Genomic DNA, 17,931 nt, shown 5'->3' on the forward strand with positions numbered 1-17,931 from the left:
ATTTTTGTGGTATTTTATTGCCATAGACTATATTTTTATATTTGATATTCACAAATTGTATCAATATTTAATAAACAAAAAAACAAAAAATTATAAAATAATAAAAAAAATACGCTTTTTGAATTGAATTAAGCATCAAAGTAAATAAATTTCAGAGGCTTGCACTGAACTAAAATAAAACAAAATTAAGTTGAACAAATTAATTTAGACTAGATCATACCGAATTTTAAATGAAACATAATAGAACTAAATCAAATCAAATTAAAACAAGTCAAACCAATCCAAACAAAACTAATCCGATTAGTCTAAGTCTAACTAGCTCAACCAAATCCAATTGAACAATGTTGAATTGAATTGAAATCAAATCACATTGCATTAAAGTGAATGAGATTGGATTAACCAAACTTAGTAAGATTATGGCAAATGTTAATATCCTCTAAATAAAGTATACATAAAATAAGATTTAAATTTCTAATACTTGTTTAAATAGATAAGTGAGATAATTATTCTAATTAATTTAAATTGGTTAATATTTTATTCTTTTAAGTTTTAATTGTTCTTTTAAACATATCAAAAATGCTATATATATAGTTAGCATAATTTATTGACTTTAACTAGTAAATACTAAATAGTCAATAATATTTAAATATATTGTCCAAAAATATAGTACTAAACTATTAACTAAAAATGTTAGACTCTTGACTAAAAATGTTGATTAATATAAATTAAAATTGCTGGCCCAAACTGTTCTCTGTGACATAAGAATAAAGTAGATAGTTAAAATTCGTTTAGTTGATAAAATGCTTTCTATGTAAGAAATAATTAAAAATAACCCCCAAACAAGATATATGTATCAAAAGTTTAAAACGAGAGCTGAGCTCATTTTGTTTTTCCCTCTAACTGTAATACATTATTTATTATTATTATTATTATTATTATTATTATTATTATTATTATTATTATTATTATTCACATTAATTTATGACAGATAAATTAGTAGACACATTATTTTATTAAATATACTCGTATAGTCTAAATTATTTTTTACGCTAATATATTTTTTTTTACCTCTAAACTGCATTATTTGGCACATATTTTTGGTGACTGAAAAATAAAAGAAAAAAAGACAAAAGAAAAAAAAAAGAGATACAAGGAGTTAAAGAGATTTCTAAAACTAACGTAGCATCAAAATTTTTAAGAAGAGCATTGCAATGTTGTTGGGAGGTTCTAACTACGAACTTTTTTTTTTTTAATATTGTATTACTAGAGGTGAAATCCTTCATTATGAACCAAACTGTGTGTTAAATACAATTATGGTCATTTACAAAACGTCAATGACGTTTTGTGTTTTTTCAATTAAAATAATATTTTTCTAACAAAATGTCAGTGATGTTTTGTGTTTTAATAATTAAAATAATTTTTTTTATTACAAAACGTCAGTGACATTTTGTGCTACTATCACAACATTGTAAAACACTAAAATCATCAAATATTTTTGTATTTCACATTAAAATTATCCATATATAAAAATTTTAGCCTCTAGCTACTCTATATACTCATTCAAGTTCTACGACATTCGCTTCTCCAAGCACCAAGGTGAAATGTACCTCTCATTTCTCTGCCAAGTAATTTTTGAATGCGCAATGCCAAATCTGCATCATTCCTTATTTCTGATTTTGGTTCTCTTTGATATGCAATAAATACATCCGTTGAATCAGTTTCAGAGACGATTACTTTTGGGAATACTTGGACATTGAGTCCAATAATAGACCTCGTGTGCCGTTTGGGTTGGTTACTTTTTGCAATATAAACAAATCAAAATTCTTTTGTTTTTGGATCGTTACTATTACGCTTAGCAAAAAGATTGGCATATTCATTCTTAATACTTCACATTTAACACACGGAAAAAGTTTTAAAAAGACAAAGCAATTTGCCAAATAAACAAATAAAAAATAATAATAAAAACATTTAAGCGTGGCCACCAGCTCATCCGACCGTAGCGTGGACTTACACAGACAGCCTCCGATATCTCTCTTTTTTGTTATTATTAAAAAAATATGCTCACTACTAATTAATTAATTAATTATTGTAAGTATAATTTTAGATTCTCTCCATAACAGCACAGGTAATAAAAATTGAAAACCATTAACTAAACAAATATATTAATCTTCTTTTAAATATAAGAAAATGAAAATAATTTGAACCTTTGAGGAGTGGGAAAAAACAAGGAAGCAATAATAATTTGAGGTATCTGAAGAGACAAAGAAAGAAAACTGATAAATGGAACCCTATCTTTCTTAACATCACCAATAACATAACCCTCTCTCTGTCTCTTTTTGATTTTGACATCAACGAACACGCCACACAGATATGTGGGTTACAATAATACTCTTTTTATTCTCATCTTCATTTTCATTTTCATTATAATTTATTATATTATATCATATCATATCATACCATCTTCACAAATTCAATTTCATAATTCATACACTCAGACAAAAAAAAAAAAAAAATGAGTGGTCAAGTTTCTCAAACTCAATCCAGGAAGAGCAGACGCTCCTCCTCCACCGCCTCCAGAAAATCCGAGAACGGCGGAACCTCCTCCAAACCTCCGTCTCCACCTCCGCCGCAACCGTACGTCGATACTGTTCCATCATATATCGTTTTCGCATTATTATTATTTTTATTTGGAAACGTTTTTAATTCAATTATTTATTTATGATAATAGGGGGGATGGTGGAGAAAGGACGGTTAAGAAGTTGCGGTTGTCGAAGGCGCTGACGATTCCCGATGGGACAACTGTCTACGACGCCTGCCGGAGAATGGCAGCCCGCCGCGTTAACGCCGTCTTGCTCACTGATTCCAATGCTCTCCTCTCCGGAATTCTCACTGACAAGGTTTGGAGTTAGTTTTACTTCTTACCAAATCAATTCTAGAAGGTAGAATCCAAAGATAATGAAGTTATAGTTATGTGTGATTGGTTCTGCTTTTGTAGGTTTGAATTTATGTAGAATTAATTGATTTTGATTTGAATTAATAGGGTAGTTCCTTTAAAAGTGATCGGACACAAGGTAAAGTTATATAAATAAATAAATAAATCACTTCTCGGAAGATTGAATTTAAAGACTAAATCAGTTCTGGCAATGTAACTGGACATGCATAGTGAAAAAACAATTCTACCCACCCCAAACATGTTTCCAACTTATTTATTTGTAAGGCTTTTTAAGGTATCGAGTGGCTGAGTGAAAGCTTATATATATATATATATGTATTAAAGCAGCCTGCCACACAAGCATCTTATGTAAACAAAGGGTGTAATGTGACAGCTTAACCTGATAATTGCATCAATGGTTGATACCACACCACAGTTTGAACCTTTGACGTCGGAGACAACTCAATAGTTGCTCCAATGCTTTTCTCCATATATATTAGATTGACAAAGTTAAGTTTTTTTTCTTATATTATTTTTTGTATGTGATTTGCAAAGCTTGTTTATGCTGTGGATAGGATGTGGCTAGTAGAGTTATTGCGGAGGGGCTGGTGCCAGAGCAAACACCGGTCTCCAAAGTTATGACACGCACTCCTATATTTGTCACTTCTGATACACTCGCCATCGAAGCTCTTCAGAAGATGGTCCAAGGTTAGTGTCTTATAGTTTCTTTATCCTTAGTATTGGGCATTAGACAATGGTTTAAAGTTCCAGAGGAAGTTGCTAGAAATTAGAAAATGCTACTGATGCCTACCACAATTTCTGTTACTGGCTTAGCTGCTGACATTCAAAGCCATATTTAAGTTTCCAAAACTAGGATAATCTTTGTGGTGGTTTTGACTTTTTGCTGTTCCTAGAATGAATTAGTTTCTTATAGACCTTTAGATTCATCATGGTAATCGTATATTATCAATTGTAATTAAGTCTCTACCTTTTATGGAACACTTTGAGGTACAAGACTCTTATGGCCATTTGATTTTGTCTCAGAAGTAAGAACTAAGTATAAATTTTGTTACTGTTTACTGAGGATATAATCAATCTTTATGGTTTTGGAATTTGGTTGTTCATTAAGTGTGATATTTCTGACATGGGAGTACAAAAAATATACACCCTAGGATATGAACTATATGAATGAGAATGACTATCTAGTATCTAGTATCTATTATCCTTTGCACTATTATTTGCATCTATATTTTGGTTGCTATTTGACAATAATTGTACACAAGAAAAGGGTTTCATATGTTAGCTTTGACAATGACTGTAGACAACTAGATATAATGTATTTGTTATTACTTATTAACATATTCCAGAGTCAGTCCGGTTCCATTTGCTAGTGTAGTGTTGCTTGGTCAAAAGAAGTTGTTTCAGATGTTTGGTTGGTAAGAGGGTATGCTTTTTAAATGTGAGCATAGTTGTTTTCTTTGTTACATCTTTTAGGAGCCATGTCTGAAGTGTCTAGTAGGAGCAATAGTAAATAGGTAAGACGTGATGATCCATTGCAGTGGCATATCTAAGTCATTGAATTGGATGATAGCTTATTGCCTTCAAACTGATAACATTTCATAAAATTTGCAGACATGGATTGAAAAATTGATTAACTATTTTTTCCATTTGGCAATTCTTGCTGTCACTTAAATTAATCAAATTTCTGTCCTAAAGTCATGTGGTCTAGTCCTTCCTGCTCCTCGTAAGTCGTATCGTGGATCTCAGTATGTTTTCTTACTATTTGTGTACCCTTGATTTTGATAATCATGTAGTATATGAGTAAGGATTTCATTAGTTTCTCACATCTTGTTTGCTGGAGTCATGACATGCAAAGCAATCTGTTGAGGGAGATATAAATTGATTTCTCAAACTGAATAGGTAAATTCAGGCACTTGCCTGTTGTGGAAAATGGTGAAGTCATTGCCATGCTGGATATCACCAAATGTCTATACGATGCCATATCTAGGATGGAGAAGGCAGCTCAGCAAGGGAGTGCCATTGCAGCTGCAGTTGAGGGGGTGGAGTTGCAAAGGGGTAGTAATGGATCTGGTTGGTAACTATACATACATCTTTTAATACTAGTTGTATATGAATTCTTCGATTCATTTTGCTTGCTGCAATGTATTCCCTTGGGTTTTTTTTGGTGAGTTTGGAGTTGGAGGAGGAAGAAAATGGAGGACTTGTAGTATAAAATTTACACTACAAGCCTTCCCTTCTCCACTTCCCTTAATGTTTATAGGAGAACTGCCACAGTTGAATTCGTAGTTGTACTGTTGATTTTTTTTTTTTTGAATATGGAATTTATCTTTCTGGTTTACTAGTTAGATGATTTGATTATTTCGAACTGTTTGCTGTTTTCTTTTCTATTTATGTTTAGCAAGTTATCTCTCTCAAGATGTACTTCCTCATTCCCCACTATTTTTTTCCAAGTAAAATATATTTTGAACATTTACAATTCAATCATCAACTTTAACCATTGATTATATTTATATAAAAATTTTTTTCCTGCCTCAAAATTTGTTTCATTGGTTATCACTTATCATGGTTTTTGAAATTTGATTTTTTCTTTGTTAGTTCTACTTCCTAATCTCAATTTTACGCTTCCTGTAGTGATTTCAAAAGCGTTGAATGTTCTCTTTCTATCTCTTTTTCTATAATAATGGTAACTTTCTGTTTCAATTATCATCATTTTTTCAGCTGCAAGTGCTTTCATAGAAACATTGAGGGAGCGCATGTTTAAGCCTTCCTTGTCAACTATAGTTGGTGAAAATTCAAAGTAATCTCCGCATCATTGTTCTTTGTGCTTTTACAGATTTCTAAAAAACGTTGATTTGCTCACATATAATAGTCTTACAACATTCTGTAGCATTGTGTTTCCAGGGTTGCTATTGTATCATCATCAGATCCTGTCCAAGTAGCTGCAAAAAAGATGCGGGAGTTGCGTGTCAATTCAGCTGTGATTGCAAATGAAACCAAGCTTCAAGGGATACTTACGTAAGATCCTTTTTTAAGGATTTGTTCTCCTTGAATGAGATACAAGAAATGGATTTAGATTTTTTTTTTTGCATAATAGTAGCTTTATTGTCCTTCCATATATTAGAACTGGATTTTTGACTTCTTTGTATTTAGGTATTTAGCTTTTTGCATAATGATCTATATCTTATCTTTTCATAATATATTGTTCTGTAAATATCACATACAGTTCCAAGGACATCCTTATGCGTGTTGTGGCTCAAAATCTTGCTCCTGACACCACTCCAGTAGAAAAGGTTGTTCTGTTTTCTTTGGGTTTAAAGTAACTATACTGAAAGTTCTGTCAAAATATATATATATATATATATATAATAAAAGTGGTTTATTCTGAGATACTATTTCCTCAAGCTGATGGGTACACATTGCTCGGTATTAGGAGCTGATTTGCTTTTCTTCTTCATTATTCCCTTTGTCACTTATTTTTTATTAGGTAATGACTTCAAACCCTGAACATGCATCATTAGAGACAACAATTCTTGATGCACTCCATATGATGCATGATGGGAAGTTCTTACATCTTCCAGTGGTGGACAAAGGTAAATTTGCTTTTTCAAATGCATACATAATCTCTCTACTCTTTTTCCTTTTTTTTGGCATCGAGTATTATTTGTTTTTTGCAGACGGCAACATTGCTGCTTGTTTGGATGTTTTGCAAATAACAACTGCTGCAATTTCTCTGGTAAATTTTATGTTTTAAATACTCGTAAAATGTTGAATAATGGACTACTCTGTTATCAAGCATCAATTTTAACTCCTTAGCTTTTAACTTTTGAAGAAAATTTTTTCTACCCTCTACTTGGATGGCATATCTTATAATTTTTCCCGCTGAAAGGATTATTCTGGAGTTTGTCTTAAATTCTTCAAATTTTGTCTTTCTTTTTTTGTTCCTAATTAAATGATAAAAGTTGTCTACATATATTATCCAACTGTGTTTTCCGTAGTCATTGAATTTGATTGAAGGAATTGAAGTATTGATAAAGTATTTGTGCCTTCTAGATGCAATGGTATTCATGTATATGATTGTTTCCATCTATATTTGGACTATTGCTGAATGTTAGCTGTTACCCTTCCCCGAACGATCAGAATATTGCTGCAAGTTAGCTTTTCATTATTCTTCTTGCATATTTTCTTGATAATTCTTTTTGGAACTGTTGGCTATGTACTTACCTGACATACAGTGAATATTGTTTATTAAGCTTTGTATACACCTTTGTATCTAAATTTGCTATTATCATGCAGATTGTGGTGTCTTGTTACTAAGCTATTTATATGTAATTTGTAGGTTGAAAGTAGCTCTGGAACTGTAAATGATATGGCAAACTCAATTATGCAAAAATTTTGGGACTCAGCTTTAGCGCTAGAGCCACCAGATGATTATGACACTCAGAGGTACTTTGGTTGTAGCTATTTTACTTCAGTATACAATTTTTTTTGGCCATTTAACAAGCATTTATGTTTGGTCGCAGTGAAGTTTCCGGGATAATGAATTCAGATGGAGCAGATACTGCAAAGTCTACATACCAAACTGTAGGTCATGGAAATTCATTTACTTTTAAATTTGAGGATCCTAATGGTCGAGTGCATCGAGTCACCTGTGGTGAGTGACATCTTGGAAAAGCATTGCTAGTACATCATTTGTCTTATCGAAAATTAGCCTTCAGCTTCTTGTGGATAAACGTTAATGTTGTAATTTTTCTTTCCTACCTATTCTTTTATTCTTGGAAAAACTTTGTATCACCTCTCCCTTTTCTGTAGGAGCGGAAAATCTAGATGAGCTTGTATCTGCTATCATGGAAAGGGTCAGTAATAATGACAGATCACGCCCCGTAATTTTGGTATGTCTTCTTCTAGTTCAGGTCTCTTCCTTTTGATTGTAAGCTCATGTATTTATTATGTTGCTTGTTTTTTCTTTCCTTCTAGTATGATGACGATGAAGGTGATAAAATTGTTATTGCAAACGATAGTGATCTCGTTTCTGCTGTCAGCTATGCTCGATCTGCAGGACTGAAGGTGAAGATTATGCTTTTACAAGCTATTGTCTCGGTTTCCATGGTTTAATTCTTATTTGGTGTATGCATTTAAGCATCTTTATATTTCAGGCCTTGAAGTTGGATTTGGAGTTTACAGATTCAGCTAAACCCGTGACACCACAGTCTGCAATAGCCATGACCACAACCACAGCTACGAGACGGAAAACAGAAGGCGGCATGTTGTCCATTCGCTCGAGTATTTTTGCAGGTGCTGTTGTTCTAACGAGCATTGGCGTGGTGGCTTACTTGAAGCGCTCAAATCAGTGATTTCTTCACCAGTTGGAAAACACAACAGGCAGTAAAAATCATACTGTATAAACTCCTTAGCTTTATTGTCACTTAAATCTTCATTCATTGCAGCAAGGTGATGTGAAAGTTCTCCTTTACTATATTTTGTAGTTGTTTTAGCCAATGTCTTGTGAGGGTTGTTTGGTTTTGCATATATTTTTAAGAGATATGTTACGTGTACGTATTAAGTGTCAGACATTGTGTCGACTCATTTCTCGTAGATGGGATGTGAGACGGCACGACGTTTAACACGTAATACGTTACATGGAACACTTTTCTATTTCTGACTCCAATGTAATTGTTAGTTACCTGTTACCACTTCTGCTTGCAAGTGAAAATATGTAAAGATAAAACCGTGGCATGAATACTCAAATGTCATAGTATTCAACACTTGCAATTCCTGAAATATGTGAACTAACATCATTGAGGATTATAATTATCCTCCAAGTTTTGTGATCGGTGTATTACCATGTAATGTAGGCAGAGTTTTTCGTTCATTTTTTTTCTCCAGTTATAGAATATGCAATGGTAGATCTTAAAAAAAAGTAGCTTGCACACACTAAGTATAAATAAATCTTTTTTATTTATCAAATGAAGTGCTTCTGTCCAAAAAACTATATCAAATGAGGTCTTAATTTTTTTATTTATTTTTATGACACAATTCTAAAAAGAAGAATGTAAGAGGGTCATCAAAATTTATTGTTTTTGACTATGAGTTAATTATTAATATTTTAAAATATAGAATAAAATATATTATTGAATTATTAAATTAAAACTAAAAAAATTAGACTAAAATAATTATTTTGATGAACAAGTAAGTAAAAAATAATAAATTTTGATAATTTTTTAATATTTCTCTTTCTAAAAATAGTAAAATACCAATAAGGCTCAAGCTAAAAACTTTAAATAAGAATAATGTAACTGCAATTGCTATAAAGATGAATTTTAACAATAGGAATAGAATTTAAGTTTATTTAGAATAATAATAGTATTTTAAAACTCTATTTAAAAAGTGACGATAAAAACTAAAATTTATTCAAATTATTAAAAATAAAATTAACTCAAATTAGATATTAAAAATATCTCTCAGTTTTAAGGAAAGAGACCTGAAAAAATAAGAACATATATAAAACTTGGATGGCTATGTGTTAAATGGAGGAAGAGCAGCTTGTGATGGGATCCTAAGGACTCTGATAGAAGATTGATAGCTTGTTTTAATGCTAATTTGGACGGCGGAACAGTGACGAAAGCGGAGCTTTGGGGAATTAGCTTTGAATATTGGTTGCTCTCATCTGATTATTAAAGTGGATTCGGTTGTTGCAGTGAAATTTTGCCTCCACGGGGGAATTGACTTACATGCTACTAGGAGTGGCAAACGGGCCTAAACCTGTCGGGCCGGCCCGCGTAACCCGCCAAAAGATGGGTCGGGCTGGAAAATTGGAACCGGCAAATAACAAAAGCCCGTCTAACCCGCACCGCTTAAACCGCGGGTTTTAGTGGGCTTTAGCTTTGGCGGGGCGGGGCGGGCTTCCCCGCCGGGCTTAGTATTTTTTTGGCAAGGGGTATTTTTACAATTTTTTTTTGTCAAAACCCAACTTCTCCCAACCCAACTTACAAGAGAGAAAATGAAAATTGAGTGTTTTGGATTATGTTTATTTTGTTTTAGAGACAATATTTATAATTATGTTTTGAATTATGTTTATTTTGCTTTGGGAACAATATTTATAATTACAAAGACTTTAATGTTTGTGAATATAAAAATTATAATTTGTTTATACTTTTAGAAATTATAATAGTTAAAAGTAAAAAAATATAAGAGATTTTTTTATGCCTTTATATATATTATTTAATAATTAAAAGTAAAAAAAAAAATATTTGGCGGGTTTAGCCCGCCAACCCGCCGTTAGGCGAGGCGGGTTGGAATTCTGGGACCGCTTTACTAGGCGGAGCGGGGCGGAATGGGGCGGGCTTCCCCGCTTGCCACCCCTACATGCTACTAGATCATTAGTCTTGGCTATCAGAAACAGATGCAACAGGCTTACTAGTTGGAATATTCATCATCAATTTCGAGAAACAAATACTTGTGTGGATAGGTTGGCTCACTTTGGTCATAGTCTTTCGTCCGACTATCATATCTTTTTCAATTTGCCTTCTTGTATTTCCTTAGTTTTTCATGCTGATTTTATAGGTACTACTCTCCCTAGAGTAGTCTCTATTTAGTTTTCTTGTTTTCTTTCGGCGTTTTTGTCCCGATGTTCATCAAAAAAATAATAACATGTCAATTTTACACTAAACTTTATATTATATGGCTAATAAAAATTTATCGACAACTTAATATTTTACTAACCTCATTAGAAAAGCAATTCACATATGATGTTGTACTCTATGTTTTACATTTTATTTCAAATATAAAAATATAGTTAATAAATTAGTTAACAGATAAAATAAATATATAAATATATTTAAAATACAAATCCTAGGAAACACAAATTTTTAAAGTTTTAAGTTCAAATGAAAAAAATTAACAGATTTTAAAAAAAAGTGCCTTCTTAACTATAACTGAGATGTATTAAACATAATAGAGATCTTATGCAATAAAAGTTGTTACTTAATTTATAAAAAAAATTATCTTAGCAAAATTTAAATAATTAAATAATATCTTTATTTAGTTTAATAAATTTAAATTATTTTTTTTAAATTTTAATTTATGAACAAATAATTAAAAAATTAAAAACTTAAGTAAATAATAATTTATGATTTAAAAGAGTAATATATAAATAACTTAAAATTTAAAAAATAATAATGTAAACAAATAATTTAAAATTTTAAAAATAATTACTTAAGTAAAACAATCTAAAATTTAAAAAATAACAACTTAAATAAAACAACCTAAGCAAATAATTTAAAATTTAAAAGTAACAATCTAAGTAAATAATAATTTATAATTCTAAAAATTTTTAGTGACGACACCTAAGTAAATAAATCCTCAAATTCAACGTATGAGCGCCATGTCAACATATGAGCTCCCCATTTATATTACTTTTTTATTATTATTATTATTATTATTATGAGCTTCCTATTTGTATTATTATAGAGATAGAGATTATAGAGATAAAGATATAAAGATAAAAGATAAAGATTTTTTTTTGGTGACTAGATAAAGATAAAGATAGAGATTAAATTTAATAATCAAATTAAATATTAAAATATTTCACAAAATTCTCGGGTTATAAGTATGTTGATCCGGAGAGAGCGAGTGGGACGTGTAATTAGTTAGTAACGTTGAGAAGAAGCGAGATTTGGCGCCACTCACGCTTTCTTTCGTTTTATTCACTCACTCACTAGGTACCTTCTCTACTCCTCTCTGCTACTAATGGAATTGATTTCTCGTTTTTTCTTCATATTCTCAGTAATTCCTTTTGATACGATTTTCTACTTGTAGGTCGGTTATTAGGGCTATGGATTTTCAGTAATAAGTTACAAAGAATGATACATCGTTTTGTTTCTTTTTTTTTTTAGTTTTCTGAATTTTTCTGTTTTCATCGAACAGCGATAATGGAAGAAGGGAAGGGAAGAAGCGAGAGCGGTCCAAATCCAAGAGTTAACGGTACTAGTTTCTCTATTAACGATCCGGAAAATCAAAGAGCAAAGAAATTGTGGACAGTTGATAATGTGAAGGCAATGCGGTTCAAATCGTTAGCGGCTGCGAAATCATTCTACAGGTTGTATGCTGCGGCCACAGGGTTTGAGGTTCAAAAGCAAGGCAGTTTTCGGGGCGTGGGCGGTCAAGTCATCATGAGAAGATGGGTTTGTAACAGAGGAGGTTGTTGTAAGAAGAAGAAGAATCTAGAAAAGGCTAAGCACTCAATTCGAGCCGATTGTCCTGCTGCGTTCTGCGTTAGCTTGGGCTATGCTAGTCGCAGGTGGTTGGTAAGGGAGTTTGTGGCCGAGCATACACACGAGTTGGGATTCAAATTATTCCCCCAAATTTATCAACCTATTGAAGTAGAAGATTATTTAACAAGTCTAAAGGATTCAAGCACTTCCTACAGATCTTATATCACAATTGAGGATGCAGAAGCTGCAATTTCTTATTTAACAGAGAAGAAGGATTCAGAGCCTCGGCTTTTCTATGAAGTAAACTATGTCAATGCTAGTTTAGCTCGGATTTTCTTTGCAGACTCTATGGCTCAGTTGGATTGTTCATGCTTTGGGGACGTGGTTGCAGTTTATAGGACTAATTCAAGTGATCTGCACTTTGTCATATTGTTTAGTCTCAACCATCATCATCAAACAACTATACTTGGATGCGCAATCCTCGGCGAAGAAACTGTTGAGGCATACACATGGATGTTTCAAAAATTTCTTGATCTAATGCAGGGTTGCATGCCATTATCTATTGTGACTGATGGTAACAAAGCTTTAGGTGAAGCTATTAAGTCTGTGTTGCCAGAATCACGCCATCGCCTATGTACATGGCATCTTGAGAAAATTGCTTCTTCTATTGTTGATAATCCATCCTTTCTAGCTGATTTCAAAGCGTTGATGCTGGATTTTCTTTCGCTGAATGATTTTGAGCTGAAATGGAAGGCAATGGTTGATAATTACAAATTATCTGAAAATCCATGGATACTGGAGATGTATAGGAAACGTCATGAGTGGGCAGAGACTTATTTGAGGGGACATTTCTGGGCCGGACTGCGAAGCACAAAAGTATGCCAAGTTCTTGATGGAAATCTGAGCAGGCTTTCACTACATGAACTAAAACTCAATCAAGTTCTCAGTCTGTATGACAGTGTTGTTATGAAAATCCGGATCAACGAGGGGAAGGCTGATTATGATTCTAAATATTCAAAATTCGCTCCCTCAACCTCTCTTGTGAAAATGGAGAAACAGGCTTTTGATATATTTACAAGAGAGTCTTATCAAAGGTTTCTTTCAGAGATGCAGATGGAGATGCATCTGGTTGCTTTAGAAATAGATTATGATGATCCACCCTGCCGCAAATATAAATTGGCGAAAATTGATCATGAGGACTTAGCATATGAAGTTATGTTCAATCCTTGTGGTCTAACTATTGAATGCTCATGCTTGAAGTTTGAGACATTTGGATTCCCTTGCAGTCATATCTTTCATGTATTGAAATCTGAGGGATTCAAAGACGTACCTCATAATCTCATGCACCAAAGATGGACAAAATCAGCAAAGTCAACAGCCCAATTTTGGAGGAATTACTTGCCTCCGGTGTCTGTTGATGTTGTCGCCGGAATGATGAGTTATGGTAGGGTGGTGTGTTCCTCTTCCCCAATGCTTTACTTGGGAACACAGTCAGAGGAGGCCTTTAAGATTGTGTCCAGCTGCTTTGTGAAGCTGAAGGGTGAATTGGATAGACAGGAAAATAGTGTTCTTGATGTGCAAGATAACAAGGATACTTCTTCATCATCAGATTGGAAAATTGAACAAAGTGGATTATCGGATTACATTAACTATCCATACTTTGAGTATGTACGAGTAATCGATATGATTTTTTTCTTGTTTTCTTTTCTTTTTCTGTCACATATTTCTGACTTGTAGTTTTATTTGCATTTTGACATCTTTGAAGACAATTTCGGCTATGTATTAAAGCTTTCTATGGTGTTATTTGTCTGCTAGACTAGTAGTTTTTTATTTTCTTGGCAAATATGTGTGAACTTTTGCATGGTGGCATCCAGATCCTTTTCTACTCTTTGTGGTGCGCTCTCCAAATAGTGATATTTCTAATACATTTTTTTAAATAAGTTTATTTTAATTTGCTTGATATATAAATTTTTACATAGAGCTTTTATTATGGGCCTTATGGTATTTTTTTTTTTTTGTTAAAATAAGGATGTGACCTGTTTTAAAAGGTGTAAATTAAAAAAGACGGAAAAAAGAACATAGATAAAGAATAATATTGACATCATTTCTCTAGAATTAAACGAGATATATTGAAAAAAAAAAAAACAATAAACTCAACTATATAATTTGTTTTATATATATGTTAGAGGCCCGTTTTGTTTCTTCAGTTAATAACTTTACTGAAACTTCAGTTATATAAATATAGATGGATAAAAAGGTGGAATTTAACTTGAATGTCTCCTTGATATAAATTTATTTTATAAGGATAATATACTATTATGTAAGGTGTTTGCGAGCTAACTATTAGTTAATTTCGCAGAATTTTCTCGATTTATTATATCTTCAAAAACGGTATTTGTAATATGATGATTATCAATAGATGAGGCTTTTTCATAAAGTAAATATTTGATCATTAACAAGTAAAAATTATTATCTTATAATAATACTCCCTAAACGTCCGTGGTATAAATATTTCATTGGTTTCTCATACTTTCCGTTAGAGATATAATCATTAGTGTTATCTTTTTCTATTAGTTAAAGCTTTTGAGATGAATGGTGTTATAATATAGTGTTAGGGTACTAAATCCGAAAAGTTAAGAGTTCGATTCTTAGTGAATCCCAAAACTAGTTTAAACTTTTGGAAAGATATTTATTATTATCTCTAATATTCCCTAAACCTTCATTGTATACATTGTATTCTCGTATTTTCCCTTATATTAAATAGTAGGTAAATATTTCTCTTTCGAAGCGCGTGCCAACCAAACTAGATAAGGATCCATTTTTAATTTGCTGCTTGCATTGTTTGTAATAATATAAAGTAAAAATAAATTTGCATTTTTTTTTTAATTTATCCTTAGGTTATTATCATAATGTTGTTATCAAACTCAATTTTGGTTTCACAAGTTCATGAACTTCACTTAGATCTTATGATCATATGCAAAGAATGAAACAGAATTCTAATCACACTGCGTTAGGATTTCATGATGAAAATATGATAATCAATTGAAATATAAGGATACATTCATATATAATGACTAGGTTCTACTTGCCTTATTATATGGCGTAGAAACCACAATAATGTTGAACATAATATTATTAAAAGAACTCAAATTAAAGCATTTTTAATGCAAGCTTAATACTTAGGAGGTGGAGGTGAAGTGTAGAGATCGGCTTGCTTTGGTGGAGGCGGTGAAGAGTTGTAAATGTAAGGAGGAGGAGGTGAAGGTGAAGGTGAAGGTGGCGGTGGAGACTTTTAAATATATGGTGGAGGCGGCGGTGACTTGTAAAAATACGGAGGATGTGGTGAAGGTGATGGAGGAGGTGGAGACTTGTAGACATATGGTGGTGGTGGTGATGGAGATGGAGGTGATTTATAGATATAGGGAGGTGGTGGTGATGGGGATGGTGGTGGAGGAGACTTGTAGAAATATGGAGGTGGTGGTGAAGGTGATGGAGGAGGTGGAGACTTGTAAATATATGGTGGAGGTGGTGAAGGTGATGGTGGGGGTGGAGACTTAAAATAATAGGGAGGAGGTGGAGAGGGATAGGGAGGAGGAGGAGATTTGTTGATATATGGAGGTGGTGGAGAAGGAGAAGGTGGAGGAGGAGACTTATAATAATATGGAGGAGGTGGTGGAGACTTGTAAATATATGAAGATGGAGGAGGAGGAGACTTATATATATAGGGTGGGTGAGGTTCATGTGCGGGTGGCGCCGCCTGTGGAGGTGGGTGGTAGGGAGAGTTGCGGCCTCCATAATAAGGAGTGTCATCATCAGAAGCAACATTGATAGCAATAAAGCAAAATGCTAATGCATAAATGAGTGGAGGCAAGTGCCTCCATTTCATTGATGAGGTTCCCATGTTAAGTAGTGTTAAACCCTATTTAGTTCTTTTTCCCTTAATACAAGACTATGTATTTAGGGTTTATTTTTGTTGCTTGGCATAGCAAGTGAGGATTGTAACCCTTTATATAGTGCAAGCATCCAATACCTTGTTGACTTATAACAATTATTTGTTAATTTCATTAATACACTGCCTTCTTCCTATTAGGTTTCTTTTTGATGTGGCTTCCATAAAACAAAGTTGAAAGTTCAAATTTTCCACAAATGGTGGATATATTGGAAATAACAAAGTCAAGGTTATTACTTATTAGAGAGGGTTGGTGATAGCATACGCACGTCTCAACTCTCAAGAACCAGTTTTTCAGATTTGATCAAATTGTACTATATACTTAAAGCACCGAATCATATGGAGGAGTAAACATACATTTAATTTCTCAAATTAATTAGTTGCATATGTATCTAGATTATTCAAGAGTAGTATTATTTCTGATCTCTTCGGGCACTCCAAAGAATGAAACAGCTGCTTATCAAAGTCAATGACTAATATGTCTTTTTAATTTCTCTATACTTTGATATATTTGTTCTTTGATCCATATTTAGCAATATATATTTCTGGATTATAAAAACGCGTTATTAGTGTTATAACATAGGTGCAACTAGATATCTTTTAAATATTATAATTTATCAGTATTTTTTAATATTAATTTAAAAAAATTAAAACAAATATGTCCAAATAGATTTATTATTATTTTTTAATTAAAAAACAAAATTAAAAAAACAGAATAATCAAATTAAAATTCAAAATTTTATATTTAAATCTTCTCAACATTAACATATTCTAAATAAAATCCTAAATATTCTTTTAAACACAGATTTTAATTAGTCATCTCTCCTCTGCAGTAATCAAAGAAAACATTTCTTCCTTTAAAACTAAAAACCTAGAAATACAGCACCTTCCATCCTCGTCGCGTTCGTCTTCTCTAGTGCCGTGCACCCCCCTCCCCCCGCGATGAGCTCCTCCTGCGAAGAATTTCTCCATCGGCGACGCGCAGTTCCATCAGCGACCCACAACTACCCCGCACGCCTCCTCCGTCCCGGTCTCCTCCACCGTCGCGATCCTTTTCTGACTATGATAATTCTGTTTGCACAACTATGTATGATTGGGAGTTTTGTAATATAAATATAATTTGGATATGCTAAATCCTAATTTTTACTATTCTGTTGATCTCGAATTTAAAATTTAGTGTAATTTGGATATGTAATAATCTAATTTTAGATGTGTTCATATTATTCATGTTAATATTGGGTGTGTTTGTGTTTTCGATCAAAACTTTATATTTAACCTTATGATGCATAAATGTGTTGAAAGTAGGGGTGGCAAACGGGCCTAAATCCGTTGGGCCGGCCCGCATAACCGCAAAAAAAGACGGGCTGGACTGAAAAATTGGGACCGCCAAATAGTAAAAGCCCGCCTAACCCGCGCCGCTTAAACCGCGGGCTTTGGCGGGGCGGGGCGGGCTTCCCCACCGGGCTTAGAATTTTTTAGCAAGGGGTATTTTTACAATTTTTTTTTACCAAAACCCAACTTCCCCCAACCCAACTTACAAGACAATGAAGATGAAAATTGAGTATTTTGGATTATATTTATTTTATTTTAGAGACAATATTTATAATTATGTTTTGGATTATGTTTATTTTGCTTTGAAACAATATTTATAATTATGTTTTGGATGAAAACTTGGTTTATAATTATATTTATTAGATATTTATAATTACAAAGACTTTAATGTTTGTGAATATAAAAATTATAATTTGTTTATACTTTTAGAAATTATAATAGTTAAAAGTAAAAAATAGGAGAGATTTTTTTATGCCTTTATATATATT

At 32.6% G+C, this 17,931-nt stretch overlaps 2 protein-coding genes and 1 pseudogene across 2 annotated transcripts; 2 read left to right on the top strand and 1 right to left on the bottom strand.

Moving 5' to 3' along the window:
* The first annotated feature begins 2,208 nt into the window (after positions 1-2,208).
* Positions 2,209-8,822, top strand: LOC112771095 (CBS domain-containing protein CBSCBSPB3). Its single transcript, XM_025815708.3, has 14 exons — positions 2,209-2,634; positions 2,729-2,897; positions 3,508-3,640; positions 4,853-5,023; positions 5,672-5,750; positions 5,855-5,968; positions 6,177-6,243; positions 6,438-6,543; positions 6,628-6,686; positions 7,290-7,396; positions 7,474-7,604; positions 7,763-7,842; positions 7,928-8,017; positions 8,107-8,822. Exons 1-14 carry the CDS (start codon positions 2,513-2,515, stop codon positions 8,302-8,304), a joined length of 1,626 nt encoding a protein of 541 aa, XP_025671493.1. The 5' UTR covers positions 2,209-2,512; the 3' UTR covers positions 8,305-8,822.
* Positions 8,823-11,562: 2,740 nt separating this feature from the next.
* LOC112771845 (protein FAR1-RELATED SEQUENCE 5-like) lies at positions 11,563-13,981 on the top strand. The gene is made up of 2 exons (XM_025816664.3): positions 11,563-11,670; positions 11,876-13,981. Exon 2 carries the CDS (start codon positions 11,881-11,883, stop codon positions 13,897-13,899), a length of 2,019 nt encoding a protein of 672 aa, XP_025672449.1. The 5' UTR covers positions 11,563-11,670; positions 11,876-11,880; the 3' UTR covers positions 13,900-13,981.
* A 1,197-nt stretch (positions 13,982-15,178) lies between these two features.
* Positions 15,179-16,131, bottom strand: LOC112768980 (uncharacterized; annotated as a pseudogene).
* Between the last annotated feature and the right edge of the window lie 1,800 nt (positions 16,132-17,931).

The sequence above is a fragment of the Arachis hypogaea genome, chromosome 18 (genome assembly GCF_003086295.3).
Source record: "Arachis hypogaea cultivar Tifrunner chromosome 18, arahy.Tifrunner.gnm2.J5K5, whole genome shotgun sequence".
Classification (NCBI taxonomy): domain Eukaryota; kingdom Viridiplantae; phylum Streptophyta; class Magnoliopsida; order Fabales; family Fabaceae; genus Arachis; species Arachis hypogaea.

Excerpts from the sequence above, each read along its gene's own strand:
- LOC112771095 (XM_025815708.3), top strand. The coding sequence starts at position 2,513 with ATGAGTGGTCAAGTTTCTCAAACTCAATCCAGGAAGAGCAGACGCTCC. Across the intron at positions 7,397-7,473 it reads GATGATTATGACACTCAGAG|TGAAGTTTCCGGGATAATGA; the intron begins GTACTTTGGTTG and ends GTTTGGTCGCAG. Across the intron at positions 7,843-7,927 it reads GATCACGCCCCGTAATTTTG|TATGATGACGATGAAGGTGA; the intron begins GTATGTCTTCTT and ends CTTTCCTTCTAG.
- LOC112771845 (XM_025816664.3), top strand. The coding sequence starts at position 11,881 with ATGGAAGAAGGGAAGGGAAGAAGCGAGAGCGGTCCAAATCCAAGAGTT.